The following is a 19,831-nucleotide window of genomic DNA, read 5'->3' as shown; positions in this document are numbered from 1 at the left end:
CCAGAGTTGATCATTTATAGCTGTCAAAGCTATTTTTAGGGTAGCAATATACCAAAATAGAGAAGGCAGTGATGATTTTCCAAGATATTTAAAACATGACCTTTGCCGGTGGTTTAAAAAATGCGGCCTCTTTAGTCTCTTTACCCTTGAAAGAACATTGCTAACTTTTAATGCGTATGAAGTCAAAGGTTATACTCAGTGAAAAACTGTGCATTTATGAGTCACATGAAATTTTGCTTTCAATTGGAAACTGCTCCTGAGAGACGGTGAAGCCGCACTGCTGGATGGCAGACGAGACAGCTTCTACTTTGTAATCACCCTTCATGCATATTTACTTACAAGATCTGATGCTGTTAGATCAAAGGTTTAATTAGATTGAGTTAAACATCTAATTGTCGCTTTATTAAATGATTAAAATGAAGAGTATATTTGCATAAATTATTGGAAAGATTTTCACATTGATCAACAAAACTGTCTAGCTTTAAGTCCCATGTCTATTTTTTTTTTATTTAATTCTGTATTTATTAATTTATTGCTGGTTTTAATGAAATGATATTCCCAAGTCAGTTGTTATTTCTAAATGCAAGAGGGCAGTTCAACCATGGGACACAAGATCTTGTCTATTAGACATAGACTATAGTATTTTTTTTCACTTTTTATAAACTGTACCTCTGCTTCTATTTTTACAATATTTTTTATTATTATGTTCAAGAATGAGGACAGATTTTTCAAATACTTTAGAAATTATGTTTCATCTAAGTACAAATTATTGTTTGAAAAGCTTAATGAAAATAATTTTCTGATATTTTCTTAGCATAAACCTCTAGTGCAGAAGTACAAAAGAACAGACCTTGTAGACAGACATACAGGAAAGAATATTATATTAAAGGAAAAAGAAGGCAAAATTCAGATGGGGTGCCACAGGAAGTGGAGAGCTTGGAACATATTTATTATTGAGCAGAAAGGAACAGATGGAAACAAGATTCCCTTTCATTTTATAACTATTATAAGAAAAGCAATACTGGAACACTTTCATTCTCCCCAAGAAATGTGCTGAGAAGGTAGAGGAATTTTTGCAAATCTTCCTGAGCCTCATTGAGTTCAAGGTGAGAGACAGAGTGAGATAAAATGAGAAAGAATTAAAATAAGAGGAAGAAGAAAAGAGAAAAATTGCATCCCTTATCAGCAAATGGTAGAACTCTACCATGACATATAGCATATATCAATAAGGATGCAAATGCTAAAACAAACAAAGCATGTTATAGTTTAGTTTCCTGTTTGATTTGCAGGCTTTATTGTTTTGTTTTGTTCAGTGAACAGTACTGAAGCAATAGGAAACAAGCCCAAATATGGGGCAGAAATATTTAAGCCTGCCATGAGCTGGTTTCTGTTGGGCCAATCAGGAGACAGTAACTAAGAGGGTCTTTTACTAAAACGCGCTCACGTTTGTGGCGCACACTAAAATTGTGGGTGCGCTAAACATTAGAGATGCCAATACATTCCTATGGACGTCTCTAACATTTAGCGCACCCACAATTTTAGAGCGCGCTAAAAACATGAGCACACCTTAGTAAAAGACGCCCTAATAGGCTTATTTTCGAAAGACAAAGGAGCCCATCTTTCGACACAAATCAGGAGATGGGCGTCCTTCTCCCAGGGTTGCCCAAATCGGCATAATCAAAAGCTGATTTTGGGCGTCCTCAACTGCTTTCCATCGTGGGCACGACCAAAGTTCACGGGGGCGTGTCGGACACATAGCGAAGGTGGGACTGGGGCATGCTTAACACATAGGTGTCCTCAGCCGATAATGGAAAAAAGAAGGCCGTCCCTGACGAGCACTTGGCCGACTTTACTTGGTCCATTTTTTCTTGCGACCAAGCCTCAAAAAGGTGCCAAAACTCACCAGATGACCTCCCCTTACTCCCCCAGTGGTCACTAACCCCCTCCCACCCTAAAAAATATTTTTTGCCAGCCTCTGTGCCAGCCTCAAATGTCTTACCCAGCTCCCTGACAGCAGTATGCTGGTCCCTGGAGCAGTTTTAGTGGGTGCAGTGCACTTCAGGCAGGCGGACCCAGGCCACCCCCCCACCTGTTAAACTTGTGGTGGTAAATGTGAGCCCTTCAAAACCCACTGTACACACATGTAGGTGCCCCCCCCCCTCACCCCTTAGGGCTATGGTAGTGTTGTACAGTTGTGGGGAGTGGGTTTTGGTTTTATTTGGGGGGGGGGGGGCTCAGCACACAAGGTAAGGGAGCTATGCACCTGGGAGCAATTTCTGAAGTCCACTGCAGTGCCCCCTAGTGTGCCCGGTTGGTGTCCTGGCATGTCAGGGGGACCAGTGCACTACGAATGCTGGCTTCTCCCACGACCAAAAGGCTTGCATTTGGTCGTTTCTGAGATGGGCATCCTCGGTTTCCATTATCGCCGAAAGCCGGGGGCGACCATCTCTAAGGACGACCATCTCGAAGGTCGACCAAAATGTTGAGATTTTGGCGTCCCTGACCGTATTATCGAAACGAAAGATGGACGTCCATCTTGTTTCGATAATACGGGTTTCCCTGCCCCTTCGCTGGGACGTCCTTAGAGATGGACACCCTTAGAGATGGTTGTCCCCATTCGATTATGCCCCTCCACGTGACTCCTATTTAGGAGCTGTAGGTGCTATCATGTTAATTCTGCGTTATCCAGTTAGCACACGCTGGCTGGATAACATTTCCAGTCCATTACCTGCCCATGAAAAGTCCCCTCCTGACAAAATTTCAGAAACAAAACAAATACTGCACAATTAGTGTGCGTAATGTGGCTTACTAAAAAAGGCACCTTGGTTTGGTAATGCACCAGAAAAAATTAATGTGCACTAAATTGATTTAATACAGGTCATCATTTGAATTAAGATAAGTAAAGTTGGTCGACCTAAATGTTGAGATTTGGGCATCCCCGGCCGTATTATCGAAATGAAAGATGGACGCCCATCTTGTTTCTATAATACGGGTTTCCCCGCCCCTTCGCCGGGATGTCCTGTGAGGACGCCCTCAGGAAAACTTGGGCGCCCCGTTCGATTACGCATTCATTAAAATGTGAATGCGCATCTGAATGTGCACTGTTCTAACTTCCTTGACCTGTATCTCAAAATGGGGCATGACCATGGGTGTGTCAGGGGAGTTCTGAAAATTGCATGCAGAATACTGCCTGACTGTGCCTAACTTCGGTACTGGCATTTACACCAGGTTTCAGTCTGGCGTGGGACCTGCACTAAACACTATTCTTTCTATATAAGGTGTGGGCCCTTTATAGAATAGCACTTACAGTGGTGGAAATAAGTATTTGATCCCTTGCTGATTTTGTAAGTTTGCCCACTGACAAAGACATGAGCAGCCCATAATTGAAGGGTAGGTTATTGGTAACAGTGAGAGATAGCACATCACAAATTAAATCCGGAAAATCACATTGTGGAAAGTATATGAATTTATTTGCATTCTGCAGAGGGAAATAAGTATTTAATCCCTCTGGCAAACAAGACCTAATACTTGGTGGCAAAACCCTTGTTGGCAAGCACAGCGGTCAGACGTCTTCTGTAGTTGATGATGAGGTTTGCACACATGTCAGGAGGAATTTTGGTCCACTCCTCTTTGCAGATCATCTCTAAATCATTAAGAGTTCTGGGCTGTCGCTTGGCAACTCGCAGCTTCAGCTCCCTCCATAAGTTTTCAATGGGATTAAGGTCTGGTGACTGGCTAGGCCACTCCATGACCCTAATGTGCTTCTTCCTGAGCCACTCCTTTGTTGCCTTGGCTGTATGTGTTGGGTCATTGTCGTGCTGGAAGACCCAGCCACGACCCATTTTTAAGGCCCTGGCGGAGGGAAGGAGGTTGTCACTCAGAATTGTACGGTACATGGCCCCATCCATTCTCCCATTGATGCGGTGAAGTAGTCCTGTGCCCTTAGCAGAGAAACACCCCCAAAACATAACATTTCCACCTCCATGCTTGACAGTGGGGACGGTGTTCTTTGGGTCATAGGCAGCATTTCTCTTCCTCCAAACACGGCGAGTTGAGTTCATGCCAAAGAGCTCAATTTTTGTCTCATCTGACCACAGCACCTTCTCCCAATCACTCTCGGCATCATCCAGGTGTTCACTGGCAAACTTCAGACGGGCCGTCACATGTGCCTTCCGGAGCAGGGGGACCTTGCGGGCACTGCAGGATTGCAATCCGTTATGTCGTAATGTGTTACCAATGGTTTTCGTGGTGACAGTGGTCCCAGCTGCCTTGAGATCATTGACAAGTTCCCCCCTTGTAGTTGTAGGCTGATTTCTAACCTTCCTCATGATCAAGGATACCCCACGAGGTGAGATTTTGCGTGGAGCCCCAGATCTTTGTCGATTGACAGTCATTTTGTACTTCTTCCATTTTCTTACTATGGCACCAACAGTTGTCTCCTTCTCGCCCAGCGTCTTACTGATGGTTTTGTAGCCCATTCCAGCCTTGTGCAGGTGTATGATCTTGTCCCTGACATCCTTAGACAGCTCCTTGCTCTTGGCCATTTTGTAGAGGTTAGAGTCTGACTGATTCACTGAGTCTGTGGACAGGTGTCTTTCATACAGGTGACCATTGCCGACAGCTGTCTGTCATGCAGGTAACGAGTTGATTTGGAGCATCTACCTGGTCTGTAGGGGCCAGATCTCTTACTGGTTGGTGGGGGATCAAATACTTATTTCCCTCTGCAGAATGCAAATAAATTCATATACTTTCCACAATGTGATTTTCCGGATTTAATTTGTGATGTGCTATCTCTCACTGTTACCAATAACCTACCCTTCAATTATGGGCTGCTCATGTCTTTGTCAGTGGGCAAACTTACAAAATCAGCAAGGGATCAAATACTTATTTCCACCACTGTAGCCCTGAAATGTTTTGGCACCTAAATTTCGGCGTCATTTGTTGAATTCTCTCCAAAATGCCAAGGAGCAGCTGTAAATCCCGATATTGATATATTTAGGCATCCGCATCCATACATGTGCAGATTTTGGCTCCACCCAAGAACTGTCCTCTTACCGTATACATGTAGTGCAGATTTATACATGTAAATACCTGCTTTCTAAAATCAAGTTTTCTACATTTATCTGAGATTCATGTATAAATCAGTGGCATAGCTATGTGGGGCCAGGGGGTCCTGGGCCCCCGTAGATTTGGCCCTGGACCCCCCTGCCGACGACCCTCTCGACCCCCCCTCCCGTCGCCTACCCACCGCCGCAGTCGTCGCCTACCTTTGCTGGCAGGGGACCCAAACCCCCACCAGCCGAGGTCCTCTTCCTGTGAAAGGCTTCGTTCTTCTGAGTCTGACATCCTGCACGTTGTACGTGCAGGACATCAGACTCAGAAGAACGAAGCCTTATGCAGGAAAAGACAAAGGACCTCAGCTGGAGGGGGTTGGGGTCCCCCGCCACAATGACTGCGGCGGTGGGGGAGGGTTGGTGGCGGGAGGGGGTCGAGAGGGTCAGCTGCGGGGGGGGGTCAAAGTTGGTGGTGGTGCCAGCGGCAGGGGGTGGCGGCAGAGGTGGTGGCGGCGGGGGGGGGGTGTTGGCAATGGCGGCGGGGGGACAGCGGCGCCGGGGGGGGGGGGGGTAAAATGTGCCCCTCACCTCGGGCTCTGGATCCCCCTCCCGCCGAAGTCTGGCTATGCCCCTGGTATAAATACTGTAAATGGTTGCCGCATCTCAAGAAAGATATAGTGGAATTGGAAAAGGTGCAGCGAAGGGCGACTAAAATGATAGCGGGGATGGGACGACTTCCCGATGAAGAAAGATTAAGGAGGCTAGGGCTTTTCAGCTTGGAGAAGAGACGGCTGAGGGGAGACATGATAGAGGTATATAAAATAATGAATAGAGTGGAACAGGTGGATGTGAAGCATCTGTTCACTCTTTCCAAAAATACTAGGACTAGAGGGCACGCGATGAAACTACAGTGTAGTAAATTTAAAACAAATCGGAGAAAATTTTTCTTCACCCAACGCGTAATTAAACTCTGGAATTTGTTGCCAGAGAACGTGGTGAAGGCGGTTAGCTTGGCAGAGTTTAAAAAGGGGTTAGATGGTTTCCTAAAGGACAGGTCCATAAATCACTACTAAATGGACTTGGGAAAAATCCACAATTCCAGGAATAACATGTATAGAATGTTTGTACGTTTGGGAAGCTTGCCAGGTGCCCTTGGCCTGGATTGGCCGCTGTCATGGACAGGATGCTGGGCTCGATGGACCCTTGGTCTTTTCCCAGTGGTGCATTACTTATGTACTTATGACTTCTAAAATAACTACAGTGGTACATAGTAAAGTGTTGTGCTAACTCAGGGATCCTTTTACAAAGCTGCAGAAAAAGGGAACCTGTGTGTTCTTGACGTGCACTGAGGCCCCCTTTTACCACAGTGGGTAAAAGGCAGGTTTCCCTTTTCTTAAAGAAATGGCTGTGCGGCAAGTGAATCACTTACCGCGCGGCCATTTTGGGGGGATCACTTACCGCCACTCATTGAGGTGGCAGTAAGGGCTCCCACTCTAACTCAGTGGTAAGCAGGCAGCATGCGGCACTGCCAGATTACTGCAGGGTGCACACTGGCGCTGGGGGAGGTAACTACCACTGGGCTGGTACGGTAGCCCAGCGGTACTTCCCTTTTAGCAAGTGGTAAACCCGCATTGAGCTTCCTGCCACTTCATAAAAGGGCACCTCAACATGCTGTCCATGTGCATTATCTGCCCATAGTCTGCCCCATTACATGCCATGCAGTTAGCAGTGAACTAGTATGTGCTGTGTCTTGCCTGTGCAGTAACAATTATCACGCTCATGCGCTAACAACGCATGTTAATCTGCATGCTAACTTTTTATGTTATAAACCACAATTAAATACCCAACTCACAAATTATTTAACATTCTCTATATATCACTTAGATAGGTATCATTGTATAGGATCTATCAGATAGCTCTACCACCATTTTAAATTACAGGGAACAATCGTGGATTTTTCTCTTTAAATTCTGTACAACCAAATGGTTTAAATCGCGAGATTGAGTGGATGTCAGTGATTTGAATAAAGGGGAGGAGTTAAAACTTGTGAGCTCTGGGATTGTTGTAAAGAATAGACTGACGTAAGCTGTTACATATTTCATCGTATAAATAGCTAAAACGCCGCGGCAATCTTTGATACACGGAGAAAAAACATGGAGATGTTTTTCAGCTTGATTAAAGTATTTAACTGTATCGACTCTGATAGTGACAATATAAGAATTGTAATAATGTTTAATGGTCCATTTTTTCATCTCATAGGAGACATACCTTGATACAGCACTCGTTGTGAAACATGAGTTCATGTCGGATTGAATGTCTCCGGGAGGACTGATTGTTTAAAATAAAGCAAAAGAAACGAAGGAAGAAATTTTAAAGCTAAGTAGAATTTAAATTAAATTAAAGTTTAAGAATGGAAAAATTTGGAACAAATGAGGAATATCTGCCCACCTTAAAAGTGCCTGGTTCACATTAGCCTGAATGGTGGTGACAGAGATATCTGATAGATCCTATACAATGATACCTATCTAAGTGATATATAGAGAATGTTAAATGATTTGTGAGTTGGGCATTTAATTGTGGTTTATAAGATGAGAACCCCCTCTATGAAAAATAATAGTGATACTGGATTTACTGGAGAACTTTTTATGTTAGACATATGTTTTATTCATATTACCATGGGCCATTATGGGTATTTTACACGTTTGTATTATCTTCACTGTCATTTTATTTTATTTTATGTACATGCTCTTGCATTTTTATTAAATATTTTTATATATATATATATTTTTTCTGTATTGTCTAGGGACTCCTGAGGCAGGCCTCTGTAGCCGAAACACTATTCGTGTCGAGTCCATTTTACTGTGAATAAAGTCTCTGATTTGAACTGTGTTTAGTCCATTGGACATCTTTATTCTGCATCATCCTTCGCATCACCCCTGCTGTGCGTGTTTTCCTGCAATCTTTTTAGCACACTTTAGTAAACTGACCCCATAGCAAATTCACTTTTTTTTATGCCTATGCTCCTGTCTTTAAAAACTGCATTAAACCATCTTGACTTACATAGGGGCCCATTTACAGAGCGGCGATAAGCCCAACGCAGGCTTAATGCTCAATCTTCCGGGACTACCGCCGGCCCAACGCAGCTGCCGGCGGTAGTTCCGCCCCAAGCGCGTGCCATTTCCAGGGGAAAAAGAAAATCCTTGGAAATGGCTTGACTGACAATAACTCGGCGGTAATTGGGTATCGCCGCGTGAGCTCTTATCACCACCTCAGTGGGTGTCGGTAAGGGCTCCCCGTCGCATGGACACACTGTAAAAGTTCTCATAAAATAGACCCTGCCGCTAGAGCAGGCTCCTTTTTCCCACAGGACCCCATAATGTATTATTTCTGTTAGCTATCCAGTGTCACTTTTCAGCTTGATGCTTAGCATACTGGATCCTAGTTTCAGTTCTTGAAAATCTATCAATGGTCTCTTGCAGCTGGGTTACTAATGAAAGGCTAGTTTCAGTTCAGGAAACATCAACAGTTTTTGCAGTGTGGTTGTGAAAACTGCACATTGAGAAATGTTTTACACGGTGTTACAAAACACAGCAGCTAGGTTGATTTTTAAGTCTAAAAAGTATGACAGAGTTTCACTACTGCTGACAGACTCCATTAGCTACTGGTCCAAGCTCAAATAAATTTTAAGGTTTTATGCCTGGTTTATAAGGTTTAGCATGGTCAGCTGTCAGAGAATGCGATCAGTTTGATAGCAAAGCTGACGTGGCCAAAATTTCGCTCATGAGGTCAAGGTTCATTAAATTTTCCCTCAATTAAAGGTATGGATTATAAATGAATATTAGAGACCTTATTTTCATTTCAAGTGGCACACATTTGGAACAGTTAACTTTGTTTATTAGACAAGAACGGGCATTTTTGATTGCATCTAAGGCGGGCTTTGGACATTTTTTGTGCTAAACATAACAAATCTGAATAGGAAATATACCAATTAAAAAAAAAAATGTCTAGCTTTTTTTTTCCCAAAAATACCGTTTTGAACAAGATTTTGTGCTTTGTGCATTTATAATTTTAGGCCTTTTTTGAAAAGAAAAAACTGCACAAGTTAAAATCACACAAACTCAAGCCATTGGGATGAAGGTGGGGGCCTACATTTTTAGCAGACTCGTCCCCCAGACATCCCAGAAAAGCAATGGGGCACCCTAGGAGGCACTGCTGTGAACTTCATATAAATTCTCCCAGGTACACATTTGACCATTACTCCCTTATCTTGTCTGCTGAGCCCTTCAAAACCCACTACCCCCACTGTACATCACTACAGTAGCCCTTATGGGTGAAGGGGGCACCTATATATGGGTATAGTGGGTTTCTGCTGAGTTTTGGAAGGCTCACAGTTTCAACCACAACTGTAACAGGTAGAAGGTGATATGGGCCTGGGTCCACCTGTCTACAGTGCACTGCACTGACTACTAGACTACTCCAGGGACCTGCTCTAATAGACCTGGCTATAACATCTGAGGCTGTCATAGAGGCAGGTGAGTACTATTTTTCTTCACAGTTTGGGGGGGAGGTGGGGGGGTCAGTGACCCCTGGGAGAGCAAAGGGGGTCATCACTGAATCCCTCCAGTGGTCATCTGGTAATTTAGGTCACCTTTTTATGTATCATTCATTAGAAAAACAGGTCGTGACCATTGTTGCCAGGGTTGCGGTCTTCCCGCAACACTGGGCGGGTTTTCTTTGAGCAGCTGCGGCAAATTTCGGTGGCTGCAGGGTGCGGGTTTGGGCTCTTCTCCTGTGGCCGCTGTGTGCTTTTTTCCTGGGCTTCTATTGGTCCAATTTGGTCCAATAAAAGCTTTCCCGGGGCTTCTATTGGTCCGATGTGGTCAAATAGAAGCTTTTTGAGGGGCGTGGTCGACGTCAGGGGCGGGGTTAACGATGTCAGGGGTGACATCAGGGGGCGGGGCTGGTGACGTGGGAGGCGGGGTTTGACGTTGGGCTGGTTTTGGGCTGGTTTAGGGCGGGGAAACTTTTTCCCATCTGGCAACCTTGGTCGTGACCAAAACATTGACGTAAAACATCCACGTTCTAGGCATACCCTAAGCCCACCTTCAAAAAGGCCCCTACACGCCCCCTTGTAATCTGGACACACTGCAGATGAAATGCATAGATAGATGTCTGCAAAACAGGTTTCGAAGATGCCAATTTGGACGTTTTGAGAAGAAATGCGTCCAAATGGTGCTTTATGACACTTTTTGGATGTTTTTCTCTTTGAAAAATGAACCAGTCATCTTATTTTTCTTTGCGTAGTCATTTAAAAACATTTGTTTTATAATTTTTTTCTCTGTGAAGGACTGATAATTTTGGATAGTATAGTTTAAATTGAAACTTCCCGGTGAGTGTATTAGTTATCTTTTTTAAATTATTCAGGGGTCCTTTTACAAAGTTGCGGGGAAAAGGGCCCTGCGCTAGTAGCAGGGGCCGATTTTCCCACGCGCCAGGGCCCTTCTTACCACAGTGGGTAAAAAAGCCCCTAGCACACATGGCCATGTGGTAAGAGAACTCTTACCGCATGGCCGTGCAGCTGGGAGCCCTTACCACCACCCATTGAGATAGTGATAAGGGCTCCTACGCTAACCCAGTGGTAACCGGGCAGCATGCAGCGATGCCCGATTACTGCCAGGTTATCGCCGTGCAGGCCATTTCAGGAGATTTTCTTTTTCATGGGAAATGGCACACGCTTGGGGCGGGACTACTGCCGGTGGCTGCATTGGGTCGGCGGTAGTCCCAGAAGAGTGAGCGGTAATCCCACATTGGGCTTACCATTGCTCTGTAAAAGGACCTTTCAGTGTTTATTACATATTCTGAACATTTACAATAAGGTTTTATAATAACATTGTATGGTTACAACAATTATGGTTTCCAGAATGTGTTTTGTACATTATAGAACATAACAAAATTCTACAAAGAAAAAGAGCATAAATTTAAGAGAAGTGAAAAGAAAGACTGAAAAAAATAATCTGATTTAAAGTTCCAAAATACGAAATAACAAAATTGAAACCTCTACAGCAGGGGTGTTAAATCTCCACAAAGCCCTCTTAACTAAAAAACATTCACTAACTCCCTCTCCCCTTCTTCCCCATCTCTCACTTAGGGCCCATTTCACCAAGCTGTGGCAAAAAGGGGCCTGCGCTGGCGTCGGCACATGCTTTTGACATGCGCTGAAGCCCACTTTTACTGTAGCGGATAAAAGGTAGGTCTTTCTTTTTCAGGAAATGGCTATAGGGCGAGTGAAGCACTTGTCACTTGGCCATTTTAGGGGGAGCCCTTACCGCCATCCATTGAGTTGGCGGTAAGGGCTCCCACGCTAACCTGGTAGTAACCAGGCAACACGCAGCACTGCCCGATTACCGCCAGGTACACACTGAAACTACAAAAATTAAAATCTTTTGTAGCACTGGATATGATGCGCACTGGGGGGGGGGGGGGGGGGGAACTACTGCCAGGCTGCTGCGGTAGCCCAGTGGCACTTCCTTTTTAGCGAGTGGTAAACCCGCGTTGGGCTACTACTACTACTACTACTTATCATTTCTATAGCGCTACAAGGCATACGCAGTGCTGTACACCATACACATAAAGACAGTTCCTGCTCAAAGAGCTTACAATCTAATTAAGATAAGCAGACAGAACAATTAAGGGTAAGGGAATAAAGAGGTGCGGATAAAAGGACAGGGCAAGTGAGCAGTGTTTAGGAGTGAAAAGCAGTGGTAAAGAGGTGGGCTTTTAGTTTGGACTTGAAAACGGCCAAAGAAGGGGCTAGACGCACAGGCTCGGGAAGTCTATTCCAGGCGTGAGGTGCAGCAAGATAAAAGGAACGGAGTCTGGAATTAGCAGTAGAGGAGAAGGGGACAGATAAGAGCGATTTATCAACAGAACGGAGTACCCAAGGGGGGGCGTAAGGAGAGACAAGAGTGGAGAGGTACTGGGGAGCGGCAGAGTGAATGCATTTATAGGTCAATAAGAGAAGTTTGAATTGAATGTGGAAGCGGATAGGGAGCCAGTGAAGTGACTTAAGGAGAGGGCTAATGAGAGCATAGCGACTCTGGTGGAAAATGAGTCGCGCAGCAGAGTTTTGGACTGATTGAAGAGAAGAGAGATGGCTAAGAGGGAGGCCGGTGAGAAGCAGGTTACAATAATCAAGATGAAAGGTGATAAGAGTGTGGATAAGTGTTCTGATAGAGTGTCCTTAGGGACCTTTTATTAAAGTTTTGCTTGCGTTAAGGGCTATATTATATTTAAGGTGCCAAAAAAAGCTGTATTCTAATAAGCCGCGCTTAAAGTTAGGCACGGTTTACAGAATTGCACTTATGCCCAGGAATTGGCCATTTGCACCAACTGAGATGTGGTACAAATGTACACCCATAAATTTGGTGTGTGTCCCCATTATTCTATAACAATGTGCACTGATTTTAGGAACACCCCTGTTCTGCTCATGCCCCTCCCATTTTTGTGCCTCCTTTTTCAGATTTCGGGTAAATTGTAGATGCAGATCCTGTGCCTACATTTACATGTGTAAATGCGAATTAGAAACCAACTATTGGCACTAATTAGATCATTATTCAATTAAATAATCCATGCAAATTGGGCACGTGCCCAAATTTATGAGCACAGTTTTTGGTGACTTTTATAAAATTTGAGGGTACATGCTAAGAAGCGTGCTAATTCTGTAAGCATGCACCAAGTTCTGTAAAAGAGCTCTTTAATCTCTGAACAAAGAAAAGGCAGTTAATATATATATTCAAGCCATACTCTACCGTATTTTGGAACAGGTGTGTTATTGCCCCTATCGGCCTCTATAATGTGTTTTAACCCTACAGATGGTGCCTCCTCAAGGATGGTGCTAGAATACAGGATAATACATACACATATATGAATGTACTGGATTTATTGATGTAAACTGCTTTGGACCTCATCGGGGAAAAATGGGTTGTAGATGTTCCTAATTAGATTAAGAGGTCCTTTAACATTCTGCAATGATCTCTTGCGCCCGCTTACTGCAACTTGAAAGGGCTTACTGTGAGATGCGCTGAGATGTCCCATGGTAATTTTCTACTCTGCACAAGCACACCGCGCGCTAAAAACAAATTGTGTTTTGTTTTGTTTTTGCAGAGGGGGCACGTCTGAGAAGTGGAGAAGGGGCGTTTCTATGCTAATTAGCATGTCAGCATGGCGATGTGCTGATTAGCATGTGATAAGCGCATGAGACCTTATAATCTACAAAATAGGTGGTGGTAAGGGCTCATGAGCCAATTTATTTTAATGGCCTTGCACTAATGGCAACATTAGCACATGGGGGCCCTTTTATTAAGCACTGATAAGCCCACCATGGGCTTATTGTGCACCAATCCAGAACTACCACCATTTTGGCACTAGAAATATTTGATCTATTTTTGTAGCACTGGAAATTAACCAGTGATAATCAGGCAGCGGCATGCACTACCCAGTTACTGCCAGCAGTGGCGTAGCAAGGGCGGGGCGGTGGGGGCGGTCCGCCCCGGGTGCACGCTGCTGGAGGGTGCAGAGACTAGCCGCGTGCCTGTTGGCTCCGCTAGTTCCCTGCTCCCTCTGCCCCGGAACAGGTTACTTCCTGTTCTGGGGCAGAGGGAGCAGGGAGCCAGGATCGCCACTGACTTCCATCTTAGCATGGGAGCCCTTACCACCATCTCAATGGATGGTGACAAGGACTTCTCCCAGAAATGGCCATGGGGTAAGTGTTTCACTTACCACATGGCCATTTCTTTTCCTCAAGAAAAGATAGCCTTTTACCTGCTACAATTAAAGATGGCCTTAGCGCGCATCAAAGTCACATGCTGATGCTAACGTAGGCTCCCTTTTACCACAGCTTAGTAAAAGGGCCCCATAGTTATTCATGCCAGAAATTGGAAATTGGCCATTTTCTGCCTGTGGGAAGAAATGGTCTTAGCGCGCAGGAAATTAGATACTGGTCAAAAACTAGATATGAGTATTTAGGTGAAAAATACATGAATGTAATAAATAAATGAAACTTATTTCTATGAGACATTTTTTTGAACATGAAAGCAATGCTTCCTGGATAGCATATCAAATCTCATAATTGTTTTTTCTCAATGGGATTTACAAGGAAAACACTACAAAAAAAAATCTTCAAAAGAACATGTACATTAACATAGCGAATATGCAAAAAAAGATTTACTGAGAATATTTAATTCCTAGATTTGCATATTATTCCTTTATTATAGAAGGCCTGCTTCTGGAGGTCAACTTCCTATTCAAACCATGCCAAAGTTAATATATTTTCACTGTTTCATAATGCATGATGGAAGAAAGCCAGTTCTTGTTCTATATTTGAAAGAAATATACCAGTTCAAGAAGGTTCCAGTGCATAAAATCCTGCGCATGCTAAGCAGAAAGTAACCTCCACCTCAAATGCCTGCAAGGAGATGTTTAGTACAACAGATAACAGAATATCACTGCAGAAAATATCTGATTACACCTCCTGAATTTCAGCAATTCAGATGAAGAAAGAGTGTCAAACCATAAATTACACTTCATCTTTCCATGATATATTTCCAAATGAACCGTGATCAGCTTTCTCTTTCCAGCGTATCATGCATCCCATTATGAAGCTAAAGGAGGCAGCCACGTGAAAAATCATTGCCACGGTTCTCCAAGATACCTCTGTTCAAACAAAACCCCACTTTCCATGCAGACTTTTACAGCTTAGCACACACTAATGGCATAAATAAAGCATCCATTATCATCAGAACATCAAATAACATGATTTATCATAGAACAGCTTAAAATGAATACAGTACTTTCTATTTGTATCCATCATTTTACTGTTCTTGCTCTAAATTCTATTGTAGTTTGAAAATACCATGCAAATATTTTTTTTTGAGGGGGGGGGGGGGGGGGGACACGTGTTCAAGTATAATACAGAACATTTACTATAAAAATCAGCAGCCCATACACAGTACCGTTTCACCCCTAAAGGCTTGTCAATATAAAGCTGTAAAATGACTTTGTGGGAAAACAAAGCCTAAGAAACCCTGATTATCATTAACTGAACTTGTAGATAAAATTGTTAATAAACTATACTATGAAACTAATCCAAACATAGTCTTTCTCCAGCTGATTTGCTGTCAAAATGCTGGCTGATAGCATTTTCATCAGACTTGCAGGACAAAACAGATACTGATTAACTGCAGGTTGTTTTTTTTTTAGCTCAGTTAATCTATAGACTGCTGACTGGCAGCTCAGTTACCTACCAGCACTGAATGGCAATCTAGCAGTGTGATCACCTTTACCAAACGGCATCGACTCATAATGACTGTTGCCCAGAAGAGAGAAAGCATACTCAGAAGAGGCACAGGGAGGGAAAAAAACCCAAAACATGAATAGTGTATGGGCTGGGTTTCTTGTTAGTCTACTAGAAACCATGGAAGGGCAGAGAAAGGAGAAGTAGTTCATTGTGGTACTTCCTAAAGCATGGCTGGAACTTCAGTTAATGCAATGACACAGCACTTTCAAGGAAAGATACTTCCTAGCTTTTTGCTGAAAACAAGTATCAAGTGAGAGAAGCAATACTGGGATGAACCCACAGAGGAGCAGCATGGCAAAGCTGAAGACTTTCCTGATTCCCTTCATAATTTTTCCACTTGTTTCTTGCAACCCTTTGGCTGGTACTTCATTCTTACATTATATCAACACATTCCTCCTAATTCTATAGAAGTTGCCAAAAATTGGGCACACACCCAATTTGTGTGCGCAATTTAATTGAATAACGAGCCAATTAGTGCCAACAAGTGGCTTTTTAACAAGCAATTATTGGTGCTAATTGAAATCAATTAAGATGTACACAAGTAAATTTAGATGCATGATCCGCACCTAGACTTTACGCATGTCCTGCAAAAGGGGACGTGGAAATGGGAGGGTCATGGACAGTTCAGGGCAGATTGTGGGTATGGTTTTGGGTTACGTGCGCAATTATAGCATAAGGGGTTTCCGCGTGTAAATTTGGGCGGGGGCATTTGCACCGTATTTTCGTTGGTGAAAATGGATATGCCAAAATTTACGCACAAGCCCCAGGACTTAAGTGCTATTCTCTAAACCGTACCTAACTTTAGGCATAGTTTATAGAATAGCGCTTAAGCAATTTTTTCAGTGCTGATTTTTTAGGTGTGATTTATAGAATTCAGTCCATTAAAAATGCATGAGTAGCTTATAGAATGCTGCATTTACATGCATTGGGGGCACCAATAATTGGCAGTTATGTGTATGTGATATAGGCACTATACTATAATGGATGCACCTAAATTGGTTGGGGGAGATTCTATAAAAAGCACTCATAAGTACATATGTACATAATTATTGCCATACTGGGACAGACCGAAGGTCCATCAAGCCCAGCATCCTGTTTCCAACAGTGGCCAGTCCAGGTCACAAGTACCTGGCAAGATCCCAAAACAGTACGATACATTTTGTGCTGCTTATTCTAGAAATAAGCAGTGGATTTTCCCCAGGTTCATTTTAATAATGGTCTATGGACTTTTAGGAAGCCATCCAAATCTCTATTGAACCCCACTAAGCTAATCACTTTTACTATATTCTCTGACAACCAATTCCAGAGTTTAATTACACATTGAGTGAAGAAATATTTTCTCCAATTCATTTTAAATTTACTACTTTTTAGCTTCATTGCGTGCCCCCTAGTCCTAGTGTTTTTGGAAAGAGTAAACAAGCAATTCACATTTACCCATTCCACTCCACTCATTATTTTATAGACCTCTATCATATCTCCCCTCAGCCGTCTTTTCTCCAAACTGAAGAGCCCAAGCCGCTTTAGCCTTTCCACATAGGGAAGTCATCCCATCCCCTTTATCATTCTCGTCGCCCTTCTCTGTACCTTTTCTAATTCCACTATATCTTTTTTTGAGATGCAGTGACCAGAATTGAACATAATATTTGAGGTGCGGTTGCACCATGGAGCGATACAAGGGCATTATAATGTCCTCATTTTTGCTTTCCATTCTTTTCCTAATAATACCTAACATTCTATTTGCTTTCTTAGCGGCCGCCGCATACTGAGCAGAGGGTTTCTACGTATCATCAACGATGACACCTAGATCCCTTTCCCAGTTGGTGACTCCTAATGTGGAACCTTGCATTACAAAGCTCTAAGTCGCTGAAAAAAATTAGCGCTAAGTGCTATTCTATAAAGAGAACCCACTGTGGTTCCTTGTGACCCTGGGTAAATCACTGAACCCTCCATTGCCCCACATACAAAAACTTCAAGTATGAGCCTAGTAGGGACAAATTACCTGCATGTAATATGTAAAACCACTTTGGTTGTGCCATAGAAAGGCAGTATATCAAATGCATGCCCTGTACCATATGTGTAAATGCTAAATGATCTCTTCAGTCGAGAAGTCCCATATTTATTAAATTTCTTACATGGTACTACTGCAAGCCCATAGTGATGTACATAAAAAGGAAGAGTTTAGAAAAGAACATACAAATCAGAATTGAGACATCCAGGTCAGGATCTGTCAATTTCCACTAGTTAGTTAGGGGTCCTTTTACTAAGCCATGGTAGGCACTAGCGTGTGCTTACCATGCACCAAAAAGCACTGTTGCGGGATGAGCTGAGGCATCCTGCAGTATTGTGCCCATCAGCGTGCGCTAGTCCTGTGGCAGAAAAATATTTAAAAAAAATTTCAGCATGAGAGGCATATCTATGGGCAGAGAGTTGGTGTGCCCTGCACTAATTGGGTAGTGTGGGTACATTGCCACAATCTGGCCAATTACCACAGGGTTAAAATGAGAGCCCTTAGTGCCAACAAAATAGGTGTCAGTAAGGGCTCTTGTGGTAATGGCCACATGCTAATTGTGAAATTACTGCGTGGCCATTAAAGAACCATGATCACAAAAGAGAGGATAAAAACAGCATACAAGCAGAAACAGCAACACTGGGCCTTCAGGATAGAGATAACGGTCGTCCTTTAATTTGAAAATGACCCGACAAGGGCCGTGTTTTGGCGCCTGCCTCAGGGGTCACAGTGGCTCTTATGGGTATAATCATGGAAATAACCAAGCAATCAGGGCATATTGCCCACTACGTTGTAATTGTCCGTTTAATCAAGCAGAATGCCGTCTGTGAAAAAAACGCCAAAGAAACATGGAAATGCAGCCATTTTACTGCCGCACTAAAAGTGGCCGCAGCACATGGAAAACCCATGTGCTGACAATAGCGCAGGACACGTTTTAGCACAGCTTCATAAAAGGACCACTTAGGGGCCCTTTTACTAAAGGGTTGGCTCGTAGCAGCAGGCTTTCTTTGCGCCAATCCAGAAACTACTGCCAGGTTACTGCAGGAGCCCAGCAGTAGTTCCCACCCCCAGGGTGTGCCATTTCTGGCAGTAATCGGGCAGCACCACGCTCTGCCTGGTTACCACCAGTTTAATATAGGAGCCCTTACCACCACTTAAATGGCTCAGGCCCTCTCTGAATTGTCCTTCAGAAAGGTTCAGTGGCAGCCACCTCGCTCTACTCTCTCCCACTCCCAGATCTGGCATTTCCCTGTCCCCTCTCTCTCTGATGTATCTCAGTATCTTCACAGGCACAGCAGCAGTGCACCTCTGCTGTTTGCATTGGCCCCACAGGCCTCCCTCTGCTGTGTCCCACCCTCACTGACATCAATTCCTGTTTCCTGGACACAGCATAGGGAAGCCTGCAAGGCTGGCGCAAGCAACAAAAATGTGTTGCTGCTGCATCAGCAAAGTTGCTGAGGTAGACTGGGGGCTACCAAGCTATTGGCAGGGGGTTAATGTTGGATCAAGGGCCAGAGGAGAGGGAGAGATATGTAGAATAAAGGAAGGGGGAGTTTTGGAAAGTCTACCCATCCTAACTGTGGGCCCACCCAATATTGTAGGTCTGGCTACGCTACTGTTATATCAAATCAATGGCTGGTATAAGTTGGCATGCTTAAGTGTGCTGTGAAGAAACAGTGTGTTTTAAACCTGTCAAATGTATTGGATATTTTCCTATCTTAAATATGTCTGAAGTGTATTTCTCCTGTTTGGCCAGCAGATGGTGCATGTTTATGCTTAAAGCAGTTACAGAGGACTGACGTCTCATTCTTTTAGTTGGCACACAAAGTTCCTGTAGTGATGTAATCAGTTTTTATTTGAAACTTAACTGTTCTAGGTTCTGATTGGCCTGGAGTTTTGAAATTACCCAGCAGATGCTGGCTGTTGCTTCAGTTTCAGCCTGGGAGAAGGAGAGAGAGATTTCTTTGCTGAAGCTCTGTGAACAGATATATGTCCTGGTCTCCCCAGGTACTTTCTAGGAAGTTTGCAAGTGTTTAGTTAGTGTTATATGTGTTATAATTGATCCATATCTCAGTTGCCTGTTATTGTTTGCCAATCACACTATTTTGTTCCACTGTTCAATATTTTTAAAGAGAATAAACATAATTGTTTGTTCACCCTGTTTGTCTGGACTGATAAAGAATCCTGGTGGTTTGTGTGTTGGGTCTGTGAGTGCTTTCCGGGAACTGTGGGACCACTAGGAGTGTAGCTCCAGTAACCTAGAAATTACTGGAGATAAATGAAGAGCGGGAGACTCGCCCAGAGGTGGCTGTAACCCAGTCAGTGGGAGGCAGGTGCTAGGGTAGAGCACAAGCAGCAGGTGCAGGCGAACCTGAGCTGTGCTGGGGATAGACCCTCTAAGTGGCCATGGGGTAA

General features: G+C 43.6%; 1 protein-coding gene across 2 annotated transcripts in view; it reads right to left on the bottom strand.

Moving 5' to 3' along the window:
* Window positions 1-15,441, bottom strand: part of TFEC (transcription factor EC) — a 100,369-nt gene extending 84,928 nt beyond the window's left edge. For both annotated transcript variants that reach the window (XM_030217104.1, XM_030217105.1), the window contains exon 1: window positions 15,356-15,441. In XM_030217104.1, coding sequence (XP_030072964.1) covers window positions 15,356-15,412 — 57 coding nt within the window. In that variant the 5' untranslated portion in view covers window positions 15,413-15,441. The remainder of the gene's footprint in view (window positions 1-15,355) is intronic.
* Window positions 15,442-19,831: the final 4,390 nt, after the last annotated feature.

This window comes from Microcaecilia unicolor, chromosome 10 (genome assembly GCF_901765095.1).
Source record: "Microcaecilia unicolor chromosome 10, aMicUni1.1, whole genome shotgun sequence".
NCBI classification, from domain to species: Eukaryota; Metazoa; Chordata; class Amphibia; order Gymnophiona; family Siphonopidae; genus Microcaecilia; species Microcaecilia unicolor.
This window is presented reverse-complemented; position numbering and strand designations above follow the sequence as displayed.